At 42.7% G+C, this 20,659-nt stretch overlaps 1 protein-coding gene across 1 annotated transcript in view; it reads left to right on the top strand.

Annotated features, from left to right (window-relative positions):
- LOC114902758 (unconventional myosin-Vb) overlaps positions 1 to 20,659 on the top strand; it is a 324,214-nt gene that overhangs the window by 148,133 nt on the left and 155,422 nt on the right. The window contains exon 2 of the mRNA XM_029235361.1: positions 6,015 to 6,125. Coding sequence (XP_029091194.1) covers positions 6,015 to 6,125 — 111 coding nt within the window. The remainder of the gene's footprint in view (positions 1 to 6,014; positions 6,126 to 20,659) is intronic.

The following is a 20,659-nucleotide window of genomic DNA, read 5'->3' as shown; positions in this document are numbered from 1 at the left end:
TTCAGAGAGGCATCTGCCTTCTCCGGTTAATACACTGGGCGCTTTCCAAAAGAAAAATCAGTTTTTCTTTGACAATTAGGTCAGACATTATTTTATTTACTTTGATATGATGGGATTAAGTATTGTTAAAACAGCGTAGTGACAAATTGAGTAGTACTGTAATAGGATTCTGTGAGGGAGCTTGTCTTTCCTACAGTCTGCTGCCTCCAGGAAAGTTGGTAGAGGTCAGATTTGTTTGAAGGAATTCCCTGAAGGTGAGAAAAAATGAAGAGGCAACACAGAACCTTGGTTCTAGAACGTTTCTGTCTGGCTCATAGAAATGATGGCTTTCTGTTAAAAGAATATATTTTATCTCACTGCTTTTCCAGATATTAGAAGTGAGAACCCATGTCAGGAGAGAGTGCAGGACGCTCTTTGCATCATCTGCCACCAAAACAGTTTCTGTTTTTTAAATTGAGGCGAAATTCACACGACAAAAAATTAACTATTAAATGAACCGTTCAGTAGCATTGAGTGCATTCACAATGGTGTGCAACCGCCATGTCTGTCTAGTTGCAAAACATTTGCATCATTGCAAAGGAAACCCTTCCCTTACAAATTCTTTCCATCTCCGGATTAGAGACCTAAATGTAAGACCGGGCACTATAAAACTCTTAGAGGAAAACATAGGAAGAACACTCCTTGACATAAATCACAGCAGGATCTTTTTTGATCCACCTCCTAGAGTAATGGAAATAAAAACAAAAATAAACAAATGGGACCTAATGAAACTTCAAAGCTTTTGCACAGCAAAGGAGACCGTAAACAAGACAAAAAGACAACCCTCTGAATGGGAGAAAATATTTGCAAACGAATCAACGGACAAAGGATTAATCTCCAAAATATATAAACAGCTCATGCAGCTCAGTATTAAAAAAACAAACAACCCAATCCAAAAATGGGCAGAGGACCTAAATGGACATTTCTCCAAAGAAGACATATAGATGGTGAAGAAGCACATGAAAAGCTGCTCAACATCACTAATTATTAGAGAAATGCAAATCATAACTACAGTGAGGTATCACCTCACACCAGTTAGAATGGGCATCATCAGAAAATCTACAAACAACAAATGCTGGAGGGGATGTGGAGAAAAGGGAACCCTCTTGCACTGCTGGTGGGAATGTAAACTGATACAGCCACTATGGAGAACAGTATGGAGGTTCCTTAAAAAACTAAAAATAGAACTACCATATGACCCAGCAATCCCACTACTGGGCATATACCTAGAGAAAACCATAATTCAAAAGGACATATGCACCCCAATGTTCATTGCAGCACTATTTACAATAGCCAGGACACGGAAGCAACCTAAATGCCCATCGACAGATGAATGGATAAAGAAGATGTGGCACATATATACAATGGAATATTACTCAGCCATAAAAAGGAATGATATTGGGTCATTTGTAGAGACGTGGATGCATCTAGAGACTGTCATACAGAGTGAAGTAAGCCAGAAAGTGAAAAACATATCATATGTTAACGCATATATATGGAACCTGGAAAATGGTACAGATGAACTGGTTTGCAGAGCAGAAATTGAGACACAGATGTAGAGAACAAACATATGGACTCCAAGGCGGGAAAGTGGTAGAGGGAGGTGGTGTGATGAATTGGGAGATTGGGATTGACATGTATACACTGATGTGTATAAAATAGATGACTAATAAGAAAAAATAAATAAATTTTAAAAAAACACACAAACTCTTTCCATCTCCACAGCTCAGATCACATCTGTCTTCCTCAAGTCTTTTTTGTTTAATTGAAGTATAGTTGATTTACAATATTGTGTTAGTTTCAGGTGTCCAGCAAAGTGATTTGGTTATATATATATATATACTTTTAAAATTCTTTTCCATTATAGTTTATTATAAGATATCAAATATAGTTCCCTGTGCTATACAGTAAACCCATGTTGTTTATCTATTTTATACATGGTTGTGTGCATCTGTAAATCCCATACTCCCAATTTATCCCTCCCCACATTCCCCTTTGGTAACAGTAAGTTTATTTTCTGTTTGTGAGTCTGTTTCTGTTTTGTAGGTAAGCTCATTTGTACTGTTGTTTAGATTCCACATGTATGTCTCCCTCAAGTCTTTGCTGGCTACTGTGTTCCTTATCTCTCCTTCCTCTCAGTTTGTGTGTCTGTTCTCTTGACTGTTTACTTTGTACTGATCATGCCCCACCTTGTACTCAGTTACAGGGGCAGTGGATCTTCCTTGGTCTGAGTGGAGGGGCTTGTTGGCTCAGTCAGCACATAAAGCAAAACTTGATTGTGGTTAAAATTGCCCTTGGAAGTCCTATAAATAGCTCAAGTGCAGCGTATGTGACATTGGGTGAACAGCCCTGCTCAGTAACTCATAGGCACCTTAAGCCGAGAATCTATGAAGTAGTGTAACGGTGGGGAGGCCTGCCTGCAGATATCACCCATCCCGTACCATCACAATACAGGGTTTACTTCATTCTTGTTTAACAATGAACTGCTGTAATCTCAATGCATGTCCACATGTGTCTTCATTGTGGGGATGGAGGGCACGTGACAGCATCTAGCACAGAGTGGGTACTCAGATGTTTACTGGATTTGAATCTAAAGCTTTCTTGATCAGATCTGTAATGCACACTAGCCTTTAAGACATTGTAGGAGAATCTGGTCACCTGTTTCCTCTCTAAGTTGGCATTTACCATCATGGCCCTCCCTTCTCGTGCCTTGCCTGCCCCCCCTGACTGATTAGCTGTTACTCTCCTTAGGAATTGGTCACACCTCCCCCTAGAGTATATTTTTTATATGAATTATCTATCCAACTAGACTGTATTTTCCTTAACGTGAGGGTACAGATATTCATGTTTATACTTGGTTACATGGTGCTTATCACAGTGTTTTATGTATACACCAGGTGCCCCATAAACACACCTTCTCTTTTCACTGATTCCTGTCTCAGTAAACATTTCCTGAGCATCTACTACATGCCAGGGATACAGAAATGTCCCGTGGTGTATCTGAAAGACCTTGGAGTAGTAAGAGGAAACTGACGTGAAAGAAACGACTGCAAAAACCATAAAGAAAGTTGATCATAGAAGAGTTGATTGCGGCAGTCCAGAGTTGGGAAGGGCTACCTCTGTAGTGCACAGGGAAGGAAGGGTTCAGCGAGGAGACGGTGCTGGAACTTGGACTCTGCCCACATAGACAATGAGGAAAGGACATTCTAGGCTGAGGAAGCAGCATGTTCAAAGATAGAGGGCAGCAAACCTTTTCTGTAAAGGGCCAGAGGGTAAATATTTTAGGTTTTGGGGCCATAGGGCCTATGTTACAACTGTCACTGATATGTGGAAGCAGCCACAGACAACACGTAGGTAGAATGTGTCCTTGTGTTCCAATAAAACTTTACGGACACCTAAATTGGACACATATAGTTTTCATGTGTTAGCATATGATTATCATTCTTTTGATTTTTTTTTTTCCCCAGCAGTTTAACCATTTAAAGACTATTCTTCACTCATGGGCTGTATAAAAACAAGTGGCACAGCAGATTTGGTCCAGGGCTATAGTCTGGCCTGTGTACAAAAACAGGGAAGAGTGAGATCATATTGCAGGAGCAGAACACCAGGTACTTAGGTGTGCCCACTCTGATGCCGTGGGTGTGAGATTCTGCATTTCTAACCAGCTCCCAGGTAGTGGTGAGGCTGAGGTCCTCACCTGGAGTAGCAAGGAACTAAAGTATCAGTAGGGTCCCCTTATGCCCCTGATGCCCTGATGGATTCTGTGGGTTTAGGAAAATATAGATGACAATTTTCTGCCTACCAGGTATTTTCAGTCTGCTTAGAGAGAAGAGATCTATGTAAGTAGAAGAGTAAATGGACCCTCCCAGAGTGAGAATTAAACAGCAGCAGAGCCAGGCAGTGAGGTTCCCCAGTGCTGGGTGCAGTGAACTGTCCGGTGAGAGGCATGTGGACAGCAGGGTTAAGGCCAGAGGAGCTGCCGTGTGAGCTGGGACTGGGCTCCTTGGCTTCCAGTACATCACGCAGCTTGACGATGTCCACACATCACCACCTCCAGTCGCTTCCTGTTGGCATTTCCCCCTTCTTCTGTTGTTTGTCACTCTGTTATCTTGAGCCTTTCCTGACACCACTTTACAGTGAGTGGAGACTTGGCTTTGAATAGAGCTTCTTGGGTGCACTGTCCTCCCTCTGACTGGAAGGGGAGCCCCAGCGGCCTAACTCAGGGACAGGAAGTGTAGCGAGGCTAAGGAAAGTCACTCACTTGAAGCTGGGGGACAGGAGCTTAGAAGTCCCCACAGCTGGATGGATGGTGGGCTTAAATGGTAGAGGACGACGTAAGTTAGAACACCTGAAGGGAGAGAAATGTTGAAACGCTCAGTTTTCTCTGGAGATGCCTCCAAACATTCTTCATGTAATACTCGATAGCACTCAGATACTATAAAGCTATAGAGTATCTTCCTCTAAAGATATAGGAATACCTTGCTGTAGTGCAGGCTCAGAGGCAGAGAGACAATCCTGTGAACTTGATTCATCGTAAAACCAAAAACAAACGACTTTGGCTTTGTACCCTGAGCTGGGGTATCAGCAATGCAAGTTGGCGGTGGTTTGCTTTCCCATTAACTGGTGTTCTGAATCTCTTGCCTCACGACTTTCACTCCTCGATCCTGAATTAGAGACAAGTGTAGCAGGGGCCGGGCCTTGCTTTTAAAAACGGCCAGTGATCACGTGGAGCAAAATGCTGTAAAAAAGGAGGACCAAAATCAGGTCGGCAACTGACCGGCCACAGGGCCTGTGCTTTGCTGTCCCTCCACGGGGGAGGTGGGTTATGCTGACCCAAGCACACATTCTGGCTGGCCTCTGGTCTTAAGAACTATTAATTTCAGGAGTATTAATTTTGCTAAATATATTCTGTGGCCATTTTATAGATATATATATATGATTATACATAAATACAAATATACAAATATAATTATATATAAAAAATTTAAAATATATATAATGGGGGGGTATGTGCCCGTGTACACAGACAGCTTCTCAAGCAAATAGGCCCTGTGGAAATCGCATATACCTATGAGACAAATACTGAGAAAATGTGTCTGACAGAGGTAAGGAGCGCGGTGCCGAGAGGGACAGCCACCAGTAGATGCTGCTGTTTGGTGTATCAGACCCGTGGTTCTCCCCAGCTGCACGTTACACTCACCTTGGAGCTTTCATGTCACCCCAAATGCTGCTTGGGTCTGAGGTGAACCCCGACCTGGTCTTTTCAAGGCTCCCAGGTGATTCTAATGTGCAGTCAGGGCGGAGAGCGCCCGAGTGACATTGACAGTGCCTCCCACTCACCAAGGGCTGCGTTCTTCCCTGCCAGGATTTGGCCAGCTTAATGACCTTGCGGACGCTCGATCCGGATGGGGGCTGGGGAAGGATGCATGAGATTTGTGGGTATGTTCGTGGCTTAAAGAATGCACAACTAAACTGAGATTGCTGACAACTCAGGAATATATTAACAGTTTCAATTTGCTGACCACTTTCACTTCTGCAGGAGAATGGCTTTTTGCAGAATATCAAAGCAGAGATTCCCAAGCTCTGAAGACTTGCTACATTGTCTTGTTGGGTTTTGCATGTGTTGTCTTAATCTTTGTTTGCAGCACACCAGACACTCCCTCTGACATTGCAGTTTTGTACCACCTTTTGAGATAATGGTGTAAAACTCTGGATATAACCAAATCTAGGCTTGGCATTCCCCTGGTAGAATTTGAATTTCATTGATCTGTGACATTCTGTTAGGATCTAGAAGGAGTCCTCTGTAACGAATCCTGTGAGTTGTCTCTTGTCATGGTATTGGATCGCCTTGTATCTTGACACGAGAAGGGAGGGAAATGCGTGCAGATGACTTTAAAAGTTCTGAGGGCCCCTCATAGAGAGCATACCTGAGAGCTTCTCTTAGCATCTAAGTTTCTTCTCTTTTAATCTTTCAGTGCACAAGGGTCTGGATCCCTGATCCCGATGAAGTATGGCGCTCGGCTGAATTAACCAAGGACTACAAGGAGGGTGAGAAGAGCCTCCAGCTCCAACTGGAAGATGAAACTGTGAGTGCAGTGCCGGGGGTGGGAGTGCAGAGCTCTCCTGAGCAGGGTTGGATGCTACATTGTGGCTAGAGCGTGTCCTGCACGTTGGAGCTTCTGAGCCCCTGGCATCCGTTTTGTTGCTGTTGATGGTGATGTATGTGAAAGTTTAAACCATGAAGCTGCTGAATGGATGGCCCATTACAAACAAGTGCCCATTGGTGTTAGCAGCTGAGAGATGGTGGGTGACTGAGGCAAGAATCTTCTCGGTGGAGTGGGGGACACAGGAGGCTTCCCTCCGTGGGGTTGAGGCTCAGTGGGAGGTGAGGGGGAGCCACTTAGCATAAGAGCCAGTGCCTGGTACAGTGGTTGGAGTACCGGCTCTGGACCCGGCCTGCCTGGGTTGGGGTCCTGGCTTGGCCTTTGCTAGCTTTGTGCCCTTGAGCAAGTTAGCAATTTTTCTGTGCCTATTACTTCATCTGTGACATGGGGGTGATAGTTTGTCTAGGGAGCACGTTAGAATAAAATGAGTTACTATGTGGCATGTACTTAGAGTCGTGCCTGGCAGGTAAGCCCTCATTACATGTTATTTGCTCCAGTGAGAGGTTTTTTTTTTTTTTTTTTTTTCCGGCTGCGTTGGGTTTTTGTTGCTGCGTACGGGCTTTCTCTAGTTGCGGCAAGCGGGAGCTACTCTTCGTTGCAGCGCGCGGGCTTCTCATCGCGGTGGCTTCTCTTGTTGCGGAGCACGGGCTCTAGGCGCGTGGGCTTCAGTAGCTGTTGCGCATGGGCTTAGTTGCTCCGCGGCATGTGGAATCTTCCCGGACCAGGGCTCGAACCCGTGTCCCCTGCATTGGCAGGCAGATTCTTAACCACTGCGGCACCAGGGAAGCCCCGAGAGTTTTTTCGTTAGTTGATTTTCAGGTGGTTTCGCTCAAAAGGAGGACAAGGTAGTAACCAGGAAATTGTGTTCCTTCTAGAAGATCTGATTCAGTTTCCCTTTTCATGAGCCTTTTGTCACTACCCTTCCCTGTGATTTGTGCATTTCACGAATATTTGAAGGCTTGCACTGTGCTGGTCGTGGGGATTTATGGGTGATCGGTTGTGGCCCTGCCATTTGTGGGAGCTCAGTGCTGGAGGGCTCAGTGAACGTGAACACAGAAATATGGGAAAGAGCCTAAGGAGGCTGCCGTAGGCACGGAAGCAGTAGACTAGGTACAGGAGGAAAGTGAGGAGGCAGCTGAGGCGAGGGTGGCCGGGGAGGGGCTGTGGAAAGGAGCCGGCATTGAAGACTCAGGCCCGGGTGGGCGGAGGGGAGCGTCCAGGCGGGAGTTGTGCGCCAAAGCCCCAAGGCCTCAGTGTGTCCCCTTTGAGAGTGTGGAAGGAAGGGAGGCCAGTGCACCTGAAGCCACTGCAGAAGGGGACAGATGGGACAGCCTGAGGCTGAGGATGCAGGTCGTGCATGCAGGGTTTCCAGTAGGGGAGACTGGGAGATGGACAGGCTTTGAACCAAGTGGCCCAAAAAATCAAGATTTGGCTTTGGGATGGGTCAGGTTTGAGGGGCTGCAGAGCTGGCCTGGCCTGGAGTGATTATTGCCTCTCTCTGAACTGCAGGAGCACTGAAAGTTTGTCCCCCATCACTTAGCCTTTGATCATTTACTGTCTTACTGTTTTTCCTTCTTCCAAGCTCTTTGGTCCTGTCTTTCTAGGTAGTAATGACCTGCTTGAGAAATGGACCTTGTCTTAATGCTTTGCTCACATGTACTTAACAGTGGGTGGTGATTAACACATTGATTAGTAGGAAGGTTGAATGTCTTCCCCCTCCTAACTTCTGTTTTGTATCAACTTTGAGCACATCCCTTGGTAAACCTGGGACAGTGAGTTGGTTAGTTTGTTAAGAGTTGTTTACCCTAAGGTGTGCTCACCTCCCCTTCCCGTTCCTGGCCTGCAGACTTTGCCAGCCTACTCTTGGTTTTGAGGTGAGAAACAAAGTCCCCAACAGATGGAATCATGTTTACCATGTTGAATAACTTTCCACCCCATGCCCAAAACAAAATAAAATTAGTTCACCCACGTGAATGGTGTATCTTCCACTCCAGCAGATTTCATTTCAGTTGATCTTGTAAGTGGGTGGGTGTTTTTTTAAGAGTTGTATGGAGGGAGTGTCTGCTGTGTTGCTAAAACAGAGCAGATGCTTGCCTCCCCAGTGGAGAATGCGTTATGCCCTGCGTGACTAATCCTGGCAGCTGCCCAGGACCCCTCCCCTGCTACATGGCCATCAGCTGTAATCAGAAGAGATGGCTGGGGCTGGAGGTTAGCAGTTCTGGAGAAATAATGGGCTCTGAGCATCGGACTCTGTCCAGGTCGCTCGTGGGCTGTGGTTTGTCCACCGCTGGCTCTGGCTGTCATTAGGAGCGACTCAGCTGAGCTGTGGACCAGAGGCAGGAGAACAGAAGTTGGATGGCTGGACTCTGAATGTTTGAAGAAACTCCTCTGTAGCTAAAAGCATCTTTGATGTACCAGGCTGGCTGAAAAATCCACCCTGGAGTCTCTTTCCCTGCCCTCTGCTCCTCCCTCTGAAGTCCAATAGTGTGGGTTTAACTGTATCAGCAAAGGTTGAAAATAAACTAGTTCTCTTCTAAAACAATAGAGTTCTTAACCTATGGCTTCTACCTTAGCAGTAAGTAACCTGTGTGCTCTGCTCTGTTCAAGGTGTTCAGGCCCCCCAGTGTTCCTCTAAAGATGTTTCTTTTCCCCCGTTGCTTGCTTGCTTATTTGTTTATTTTTTTGGGTAAAATATACAAAACATAAAACTTACCGTGTCAGCCGTTTTTAAGTGCACAGTTCAGTGGCATGAAATACTTACCCATTGTTGTGCAGCCATCACCACCATCCATCTCCAGAGCTCTTTTCATCTTGCAAAACTGAAAGTCTGTACCCATTGAATACTAACTCCGTATTTCTCCCTTTACCTGCAGCCCCTGGTAATCCCTGTTCACCTTTGTCTCTGAGTTGGATTCTTCTAGGTACCTCAGAGAAGTGGAATCATATAATACTTGTCCTTTTGTGTCTGGAATGTTTCAGCCCAATGTAAGATGTTTTCTGTTTAAGCCAGTGAGAAGATGGGAAACTTCTTGGGGGAAAAGCATCGTGTCTTCTCTTTTTCTCCCCACGGCTGTGAAGGGTGCAAGGTATCTAGATGTGCCAACCCCTAGCACAGTACCCTGTTTAGACCGGGTAAAGCACCTCAGTGTATGCAGACCTTGGTGATAAATGCAGCTACCTAATTCTTTGCGCGGCGTGGAGCTCTGCCTGGCAGACCTTCTCTCAGTTGCCCCCACTTCCCTTACAAACTGCTCAGCTCCTGCCCTCTACTGGCAGGGAAAACTCTCCCCGTTTCCATGGTTTTGCGTTTAAATTCAGTTTTTCCAAACAAGTTTGTATCCCATGTCCGGGGCGAGTACTCCCTGTGTGCAAGGCCCTGGCAGTGTTCATGAGCGAGAGAAGGATGGGGAGATGTGAGCTTTAAGAAGAGCAACGTGCTCTTTCTGTGTCTCTGCATATCCAAGCCTGCTAATGTTTCTGGGGCCAGGGCAAGAATGGGGATGTAGCCTACGTCTGTTTAAATATTAAGAGCATATTTTATCAGAATTATTTAGGTAAATCTGACATTTCTAATTCTTGAAAAAATAAAACATTTAATATATTAAAAAGAAAGTACTTGAATCTCTACTATTCGGTCTCCATCTAGCTGCCAGTATAAAGAACTGCTACCTTGCGTTGGGCATGTCATGTCTGTACCTGCATATAAACAAATTTAAGAGGAATGTGACTTGTTCAGTACTGCAGGGTGTTCCTCATGAGTCAGGTTGGCAGTGGTTGCAAATACTGTACTAATTTGTGAGCACCTCTGAAACCACAATTAGAATGTGCAGAGAAGCAAGGCATTGGATATTCGACCCAACTGGGAACCGGTGTTTCATTATGTGAGAATTTTTTTTGCATTTGTGCTATCTGGAAGGAAGAATTAACAAGATAATTTGTCTTTCCTTTTATCTAAACGTCTTTGCTGCCCAATGCCTCCCCACGCTCCAAAGCAGTGTCTGTCTCTGACATTGGTGATGTTATAGCCCACCACCCTTCAAGGTGCCTGGACACATTTGTCTTATTTCAAGGACACAGGGCAAGAGGTGTGCAGAAGCATTTCCCTGGGGCCTGACGGCGTTCGTCACAAGAGTGTATGTTGAGGGTTGCAGATCTCACTGTGTCAGCACTGAACGCTGATCCCAGGTGACAGAGGTACCACGTGTTCTTTAATAAGGTTATATTTTGCATTTGTGATGTTGGAGCCCTTTAAGATGCACGGTCCAGGGAAGGGCCCCTCTTGCTCAGGTCTAAGGATGGTACCAAACATATCAGGGTATTGTAGCGAGGAAAGAGCAAACACGGTTCTTCAAGTCAAGAAGCGACAGACTCACAGAAGAGCTATAGGACTGTTGTCCTTACACGTTGGTGTACTCGGACCCCATACCTTGAGAGTGCTCACAGAGCTCACATAAACCCCGTGCACAGAGCTCAGAGTATTTGGTGATACTTCTCCGGTACCAGCAAAGCCTCTCAGTGCACGTGACTGTGATTATTTCTTTTTTCTTCTTGTTTTACTGGTTTTTCCATTCTTTTTTACTTTTGTATTGGTTCATGGATCATCTGATACTTTTTATCTTTATCTTTGTTTTGTTCTCAATTGCTCAGTAATACGCCATTGAGACAGTATTACACTTTGTTGATTGGATGGCAAGGATAATATGGAAGACAATATTTATATCGTACATATGCAAAAAAGTTTTCTTTAAAATAACACATTGCATATAAATATCTATTGGTAATATTGTTGCCAATACAATTAGTTATCTTGTCTACAGTGGTATTTTTTACAATTAATATATTGTAAGATACACGTAACATAAAATTTACCGTCTTCACCATTTTTAAGAGTACAGTTCAGTGGCATTAAGTACATTTACATTGTTGTGCGATCGTCACTACCATCCGTCTCCAGATGGATCTCTGTTACTTAGTTACTGTCATTGACCTCTTCCCCTGCTGTATTCATGATCTTTTCCATCGGTTAGGATATTTTGCCTGGCTGCTTCTGCTTAGAGGTTGGCGAAGCAGTGATATTTGCCCCCAAGGGACATTTGGCAATGTCTGGATACATTTTTGGTGGTCATGACTGAGGAGGGAGGTCTGCCATTGGCATCTACTGATAGGTAGAGAGCAGGGATGTTGTTAAGAGGTCCCTCCCCCAAAGAAACAACTATCAGTCCTAAATGAAAGCAGTGCCAAAGTTGAGAAACCCTGGTTTAAGCCTGTAGAGGAAATGGTCCTGGACTCGCCATTGCTGAAAGACACCATGTTAAAAGCTAAACTTTTATAACTCCGTATTCTAACAGAATGTGTAAATTGTTTTCCCTGAAATAAATTGAAATCAAAAGATTATTTTTTACTTCACATTTTTATACTGCTGTAATTTTGTTTATAATTTAAACTTCTTAATTGCCTATTTTCATTTGTGGTTTTTTTTCCTTTAATTACTTGCATCACCATTCATTCATTATTCATTCATTAGAAACAGTTATTATTGAGCAATTATTATATGCCAGGGTCTAGTTATACAGCAGTGAAAATGGTACATCTGTACCTTTGTGGAGCTTTCAGTCTAACTTATAATGAATGTAATACATACACAAATATAGGCTTTAGAATATGAAAAGTTCAAGGCCAAGAATCTTTAGAAATCCATTAGAAACATGGTAAGGTGCTTGACTCTACCCCACTGCTCCCTCTGTCTTCACTCCCCAACCCCACACACTTTTTTGAAACCCCCTTGGGCAGCTACCTTGGAGTTTCTTGCTGACTTACTAAAGCAGGAACACTTACCATGGTAGAGGTGGCATGCAAACGTTCTACCATGGTTCTCAGCCCCCTTGCAGGTTATGTGGGACCCCATGATTACTTCCGTCCAGAGAGCTCTAGGTAGAATTCCTGTCTGTCACTTCCAGGCAGAAGCATAGAAGAGCCTATGGGAGTTTGCCACGCTCTCTTCTTCCTCTGCCTGGTGACGGTGGAGGCCACGTGTTAATGTCTGGTTGACCTTGTGGAGCAGAGCTTCCATCCCATCCAGCCTTGGGTACCTAGCATGAATGAGAGAGAAACCTTTGTGGTACTGAGCCGCTGAGATTTCAGGGTTAATTTGTTATTTCTTCATAACCTAACCCTTCCTAACTAAGAAGTTCACATGAGTCACAGAGTATTTTATTTTTCAAGTAATTGCATGCCTGTGCTTAGGCCTGGGCTAAGTGATATGAGCCGAAGAATAAGAAGGTTCTTTTTTTTTTTTTTTTGCGGTACGTGGGCCTCTCACTGTTGTGGCCTCTCCCGTTGCGGAGCACAGGCTCCGGACGCGCAGGCTCAGCGGCCATGGCTCACGGGCCCAGCCGCTCCGCGGCATGTGGGATCTTCCCGGACCAGGGTACAAACCCGTGTCCCCTGCATCGGCAGGCGGACTCTCAACCACTGCGCCACCAGGGAAGCCCAAGAAGGTTCTTTTTAAGAAGCATGATCTTTTTGGAGACTGGAGAAGATGGAGCTGTAAGATTTAAACACAACTATCACAGAATAAGACACAGCAGAGCATTCATTAAGTGAATGTTTTTTGTATTCGTTTAGGACATAATGTAAACTGGGCTTTTAGCATGTGCTCAATGAACCTGGAGCCACACACTTGCTATTACAGTAAGTGTAAGTGGATTCAAGCTTTGAGGTCTCCTATTTTCCAGGAGGATAGCTCAGAAAGAGAACACAGAAGAGAACACACCCACATCCACTGACCTAAGATAAGTCCTTTAGACCAATAAAGTTGGAAGGGCCCTTAAAGATTGTTGGGACCAGTCCTCCCATCTTACAATTAGGGAAGCTGTTGTCTGTGGAAATGAAGTGATGGACTCAACACCTCAGAGCAGTTAAGTTCAGTGGTTCTTAAGTTTGGCTGCGTGATAGAAACCCCCGAGGAGCTAAAAAAAATTTTGCAAAGCTGTAGCACGGCCAGACTTCTTAAATCAGAGTTTGGGGATGGGACACAGCATAGTATCTTTTTGCAAGCTCCTCATGGGATTCCAAGGTGCAGGAAGGGTTGAGAGCCACTGCTTTAGCTGACAGCCAGGACTTGAATACAGGGTTTAACTCCTAGTCGGTCTCCATTTCTGTGATCCATGTGGCACCTCAGAGTCAGTACCACCTGCTTGCCTCCTGTTAACTCTATTTTTACCAGCTTACCTTTTCTCTAGATCTTCTTCTTCTATGGGTAGAGAAAGAAAACTTGCTTCTCCTGCTCCACCGCATATGCTGGTTAGTAGCTCCAAATCTGTGTGTTGGGATTTGTCATTTGAAGATGTTTTTATGCTTATGTTCTCTTGCTGTGGTACCATGTAACATGGACATGAGTTGCGGTGTGGGAGAGGTCATGAAAAGATCAGACATTTCATTCAACTGGTATTTTTAAGCACCTACTAAGCATTATAGAATCACAGATCTACTGAGTTTAGAGCAATCTAGACCAACACTCTCCAAGGGAACATCGTGCTACAGTTGGATGTTCTCTATCTGTGTTGTCCAGTATGGCAGTCACTAGCCACATGTGGCTATTGGGCCCTTGAAATGTGGCTAGCTTGAAAAACTGAAGTTTTAATCGTATTTAACTTTAATGAATTCAATTTAAATAACCATCTATTGGCAAGTGCAGGTCTAGACCAGTCCTCTACCTTATGCCACCCTCTGTATTCTCAAGTGTTGTCCAGTATCATTTGCTAGATGGTGACCAATTGGAGACCCCCACCTGTTCCTGATTCCCAGCTCCTGGCCTTGGAGAGGAGAAGGTCCACTCCAGGTGTGTGACCGAGCATTAATTTTGTGAAGGGTGTTAACATTCAGCCTCTTCTTTACCTCCAAAGACCCAGTTATTATGTAGTGAAGTCTTCTGTGCAGAAAGTTCAGTGTCTCTGATTGTGTCATAAACCCTTTAATTTCAAATAAAACCATATTAGCCGTAAGTGTTCAACCCTAGCAGCGCTGTTAGAATCAAATACCTGTTAGAGAAAACAATGTGTTCTTAAGGCTCTCATTCCCTCCCTCCCTCGCCCTGGATATACACAACCCCAGAAGTCTGTAGTTTTAGGATGCTGAGCTTGCAGCTCTCACTTCTTTGCTGCTGCTCTGGGCATTTTTATTCCTTATCAATTTTACTGTAACCAATACCATTGGCTTATTTTTGGACCATGTTTTCACAAAACTGCCTATGCCTTTCCCTCCACACGCTTGGGGGGAGAGTCTTTTGAGGGGAGATTCATCTGAGAAAATATGGAATGCCAACATTTCTGCCTCAGGGTTTAAAGATACCAGGCTCAGGTCCCAGCTTTCTGATCTGAAAAATGAGGGGTTGTCTGGGGGAGCTCTGTGGCTCTGCACCTGGCCGTCTCTGTGCTGCTTACCAGGGAGGCGGGGTGGAGAGCCATGTGGGAGACCAGAGCAGACGCGCTCCTGCTTGGCGGAGGGACATCCGCATTGGCAAGTCTTTCAGAGGGCTCAGGGAGGAACGTCCCAGTGACACCACCCACTCTGCTGGAGATGAAGGGGGTGAGGGAGCAATTCTAGAGTTTAATGAAATAAAAATCAACTCTCATCAGTCTCCATTTCCCACTTGTTTCCCACCTCTTGGAAATTTTATCTGCATCTTCATGGTAGTTGTTTGCTGGTCTCCTGTATGAAGTAAGTTTGATAAGAATAAAAGAGCTTTTTCACAGAAAGAAAAGAGCCTTGATTAATATTTTAAAAATCCCAACAACAGAAAACTGTACAAAAGAAAACCTCACTAACACAGGTAGCCATTGATATTTTGTTGGGACGTTATTCCAGTCAGACTTTAATATACAGTTTTAAATAAATGGAACCCTATCATAGATTTCATACTGTAACATGCCTTTTGTTAGATGCAGCAGAATGCTGTGGGTAGCTGCCTGACCGTAAATATCGGGCTGTGTCGTGCTTTACTTCTGTATTTACAGCTTCGGGAGTTGATACATTTGCTCATTTGTAAGATTGTCTCCTGGGGCCAAGGAAGAATATATTTATGAAAAATTCTGACAAGGTGTTGCCACCTGCCCTCCAGAAGAGTTAAATCAGTCTGAACCCTTTTTGCCCACACCCATCCTGGGTGTCAGTTTTTATGTACTTTTGCTTAGCTGATGGATAGTGGTGCTAATAATCTTTTATTTGCATCTCTTTTGTTAATGGTGAAGTTGAATAGTTTTTCACATATCGTCCATTTGTAGTTCCTACTTAGTGACTTGTATTCCGTGCACAATTTTCTGTGACGGTATTGGTTTTCTTTTTGATTTCTTACAACTCTTTGGATGTTAAGAGTATTCTATTAAATAATGCAGCATAACTGTTCCCTTCTCTCAATTTACTCTACATATGGTGTGTTTTATGATGGTTTTAAAGTTTTAGGTTATAGTCAAATTAATGAATATTTCCCTACATTGCTCTGGCTTTTGTCTCACCCCTTAAAGGTACTTCCTTTCAAAGCTTTTATGAAGATTTGCCCACATTTTCTTATTGGTTTTATTTTTCTTTTTTCATTTAATTTCTATTTTCTTATTGGTTGGTTTTATTTTTCTTTTTTCATTTAATTTTTATTTTTTTCATCTAAAATTTATTTTAATATGAGGGAGAATAGAACATGGACTCAATTGTTTTTTCCTAAATGGCTGCAAGTTTACCTACCACTACTGAAAAATCCCTTTTAACATTAATTTGCTATTTTGATGTCATCATGAATAAATTACCCATACGTGCTTGCATTTATTTCTGGACCTGCTATTATGTTTCATTTATCTGTCTATTTTAAAACCATTACCACAGTACTTTAATTTAAACCAATGCCATAGTAGCTTTAATAATATACCTTAATATCTGGTAGTACAAGTCCCTCTAAATGTGGGACAGGAGAGAGCACTGAAAGACTTGTATAGAATAGTGATTCTTAAAATATGATCCATAGGGACTTCCCTGGTGGTGCAGTGGTTAAGAATCTGCCTGCCAATGCAGGAGACACGGGTTTGATCCCTGGTCCGGGAAGATCCCACATGCCGCGGAGCAACTAAGCCCGTGCGCCACAACTACTGAGCCTGTGCTTTAGAGTCCATGAGCTACGACTACTGAGCCTGCGCCACAACTACTGACGCCTACGCGCCTAGAGCCCGTGCTCCACAACAAGAGAAGCCACCACAATGAGAAACCCGTGCATGGCAAGGAAGAGTAGCTCCTGCTTGCTGTAACTAGAGAAAGCCTGCATGCAGCAGTGAAGACCCAACACAGCCAGAAATAAATAATTACTTTAAAAAAATATGATCCATAGGCCACTAGTACAGAACTACATGGGGATTTTTAACAACTGATATTCCTGGTCCCTGCCCAAGGGCTCCTGAACATAAGTTGTGTTGAGGAAACTTATTTATTTATTTACTTACTTACCTAGCTAGCTAGCTACCTAGCTGCGCCGGGTCTTACTTGTGGCATGTGGGATCTTTAGTTGCGGCATGTGAACTCTTAGCTGCGGCATGTGGGATCTAGTTCCCTGACCGGGGATCAAACCTGGGCCCCCTGTATTGGGAGTGCAGAGTCTTAGCCACTACCACCAGGGAAGTCCCAAGGAAACTCTTCTTACAAGCTCTCAGATGATTTTTAAGAACACCATAAGAAACTTAACACTCAGATAAAACATGGTAAGCAACAGTCAAGTTCCTTCTGTTTAAATGTTAAAGAGCACTACCGTTTTATTAATTACATCTTTTTATTTCACACACACACCCACCCACACACACTGTATTTTATTTTTACAAGAGATAAACTGACACCAAGCATTGTAAATAGATGACCACAACAAAAGCAACAATGATTGCAATTACCAAACACGAAACACACTCATACTATGTCATAATATTGACATTCAGTCCAGTAATCCTCCACTGCAACAGCTCCTTTACTTTGCAGTGAAAATTGATTTGTATATTTTTTGCATCTGAGTCCTTGTGGGATTTTTTTTTATTCAAACAGAAAGTCACAAAAATTATAATCATCCTCACCAGTTCACTCAGTCCCACGTAATTAATTTCTTTTTCATCGTGATCTTTTGTTGGCACTTTTATGAGTTCATCAGTTTCCCATTAGAGTTCTGAAAATGCTTATTCATTCAGTTCAGCAGTAGAGTCAGTTACCAGAAACCTGTACTTGTCAGAGTCTTTTCCATGAATTCCTTGAAGATGAAGCCCTTTTACAGGAACATTTTTGCAAAAGCATCAGAGTGCACCCAGAACTGTCTGTAATGGACAAAAGGCTTAAAAATGACCACGGTTAAAGATTTGATGAAAGTTCATAATAATGCAATTGACAAGGAAATTTAGTTATTTCTGAGATATACATTTTAAAGTAATAACTAGAATTAGGACTTATAACATTATACCAGAACATATAAGATTTTTAGAAATTTCATGTAATGTCTGAAACATTTATATTAACATATTTCCATACAAATAACCCAAAGAAAGTTTAGTATTAGTTGTGTTTTTGTTGTTTGTTTGTTTATACTATAGGTTCTTATTAGTCATCAATTTTATACACACCAGTGTATACATGTCAATCCCAATCGCCCAATTCAGCACACCACCATCCCCACCCCACCATGGTTTTCCCCCCTTGGTGTCCATATGTTTGTTCTCTACATCTGTGTCTCGACTTCTGCCCTGCAAACCGGTTCATCTGTACCATTTTTCTAGGTTCCACATACATGCATTAATATACGATATTTGCTTTTCTCTTTCTGACTTACTTCACTCTGTATGACAGTCTCTAGATCCATCCACGTCTCAACAAATGACTCAATTTTGTTCCTTTTTATGACTGAGTAATATTCCATTGTATATATGTACCACAACTTATTTATCCATTCGTCTGTCGATGGGCATTTAGGTTGCTTCCATGACCTGGCTATTGTAAAGAGTGCTGCAGTGAACATTGGGGTGCATGTGTCTTTTGGAATTATGGTTTTCTCTGGATATATATATGCCTAGTAGTGGGATTACTGGATCATATGGTAATTCTATTTTTAGTTTTTTAAGGAACCTCCGTACTGTTCTCCATAGTGGCTGTATCCATTTACATTCCCACCAACAGTGCAAGAGGGTTCCCTTTTCTCCACACCCTCTCCAGCATTTGTTGTTTGTAGATATTCTGAGGATGCCCATTCTAACTGGTGTGAGGTGATACCTCATTGCAGTTTTGATTTGCATTTCTCTAATAATTAGTGATGTTGAGCAGCTTTTCATGTGCTTCTTGGCCATCTGTATGTCTTCTTTGGTGAAATGTCTATTTAGGTCTTCTGCCCGTTTTTGGATTGGGTTGTTTTTTTAATATTGCACTGCATGAGGTGTTTATATATATTGGAGATTAATCCTTTGTCCGTTGATTCATTTGCAAATATTTTCTCCCATTCTGAGAGTTGTGTTTTCATCTTGTTTATGGTTTCCTTTGCTGTTCAAAAGCTTTTAAGTTTGATTAGGTCCCATTTGTTTATTTTTGTTTTTATTTCCATTACTCTAGGAGGTGGATCAAAAAAGATCTTGCTGTGATTTATGTCAAAGAGTGTTCTTCCTATGTTTTCCTCTAAGAGTTTTATAGTGTCCGGTCTTATATTTAGGTATTGAATCCATTTTGAGTTTATTTTTGTGTATGGTGTTAGGGAGTGTTCTAATTTCATTCTTTTACATGTAGCTGTCCAGTTTTCCCAGCACCACTTATTGAAGAGACTGTCTTTTCTCCATTGTATATCTTTGCCTCCTTTGTCCTAGATTAGTTGACCATAGATGCGTGGATTTATCTCTGGGCTTTCTATCTTGTTCCATTGATCTGTGTTTCTGTTTTTCTGCCAGTACCATATTGTCTTGATTACGGTAGCTTTTAGTATAGTCTGAAGTCAGGGAGTCTGCTTACTCCAGCTCTGTTTTTTTTACCTCAAGACTGCTTCAGCTTTCCGGGGTCTTTTCTGTCTCCATACAAATTTTAAGATGATTTGTTCTAGTTCCATAAAAAATGCCATTGGTAATTTGACAGGGATTTCATTGAATCTGTAGATTGCTTTGGGTAGTATAGTCATTTTCACAATATTGATTCTTCCAATCCAAGAACATGGTATATCTCTCCATCTGTTGGTATCATCTTTAATTTCTTTCATCAGTGTCTTAAAGTTTTCTGCATACAGGTCTTTTGTCTCCCTAGGTAGGTTTATTCCTAGATATTTTATTCTTTTTGTTGCAATGGTAAATGCGAGTGTTTCCATAGTTTCTCTTTCAGAGTTTTCATCATTAGTGTATAGGAATGCAAGAGATTTCTGTGCATTAATTTTGTATCCTGCCACTTTACCAAATTCATTGATTAGCTCTAGTAGTTTTCTGGTGGCATCTTTAGGATTCTCTGTGTATAGTATCATGTGATCTGCAAACCGTGACAGTTTTACTTCTTCTTTTCCAATTTGTATTCCTTTTATTTCTTTTTCTTCTCTGATTGACATGGCTAGGACTTCCAAAACTATGTTGAATAATGGTGGTGAGAGTGGACATCCTTGTCTTGTTCCTGATCTTAGAGGAAATGCTTTTAGTTTTTCACCATTGAGAATGATGTTTGCTGTGGGTTTGTCATATATGGCCTTTATTATGTTGAGGTAGGTTCCTTCTGTGCCCACTTTCTGGAGAGTTTTTATCATAAATAGGTGTTGAATTTTGTCAGAAGCTTTTTCTGCATCTATTGAAATGAACATATGGTTTTTATTCTTCAATTTGTTAATATGGTGTATCACATTGATTGATTTGCATATATTGAAGAATCCTTACATCCCTGGGATAAATCCCACTTGATCGTGGTGTATGATCCTTTTAATGTATTGTTGGATTCTGTTTGCTAGTATTTTGTTGAGGATTTTTGCATCTATATTCATCAGTGATATTGATCTGTAATTTCCTTTTTTTGTAGTATCTTTACCTGGTTTTGGTATTAGGGTGATGGTGACCTCATAGAATGAGTTTGGGAGTGCTCCTTCCTCTGCAATTGTTTGGAAGAGTTTGAGAAGGGTGGGTGTTAGCTCTTCTCTAAATGTTTGATAGCATTCACCTGTGAAGCCATCTGATCCTGAACTTTTGTTCGTTGGAAGATTTTTATTTTATTTTATTTATTTATTTTTTTGTTCTTTTTGTTTTTGTTTTTGTTTTTGCGGTATGCGGGCCTCTCACTGTTGTGGCCTCTCCCATTGCAGAGCACAGGCTCCGGACGCACAGGCTCAGTGGCCATGGCTCACGGGCCCAGCCGCTCCTTGGCATGTGGGATCTTCCCGGACCGGGGCACGAACTCGTGTCCCCTGCATCGGCAGGCGGACTCTCAACCACTGCGCCACCAGG

This window comes from Monodon monoceros, unplaced genomic scaffold (assembly GCF_005190385.1).
Source record: "Monodon monoceros isolate NGI ecotype Baffin Bay Population unplaced genomic scaffold, NGI_Narwhal_1 Contig3263_ctg1, whole genome shotgun sequence".
Lineage (NCBI taxonomy): Eukaryota > Metazoa > Chordata > Mammalia > Artiodactyla > Monodontidae > Monodon > Monodon monoceros.
Note: the sequence above shows the minus strand (reverse complement) of the source record. Positions and strands in the feature narration are given on the sequence as shown.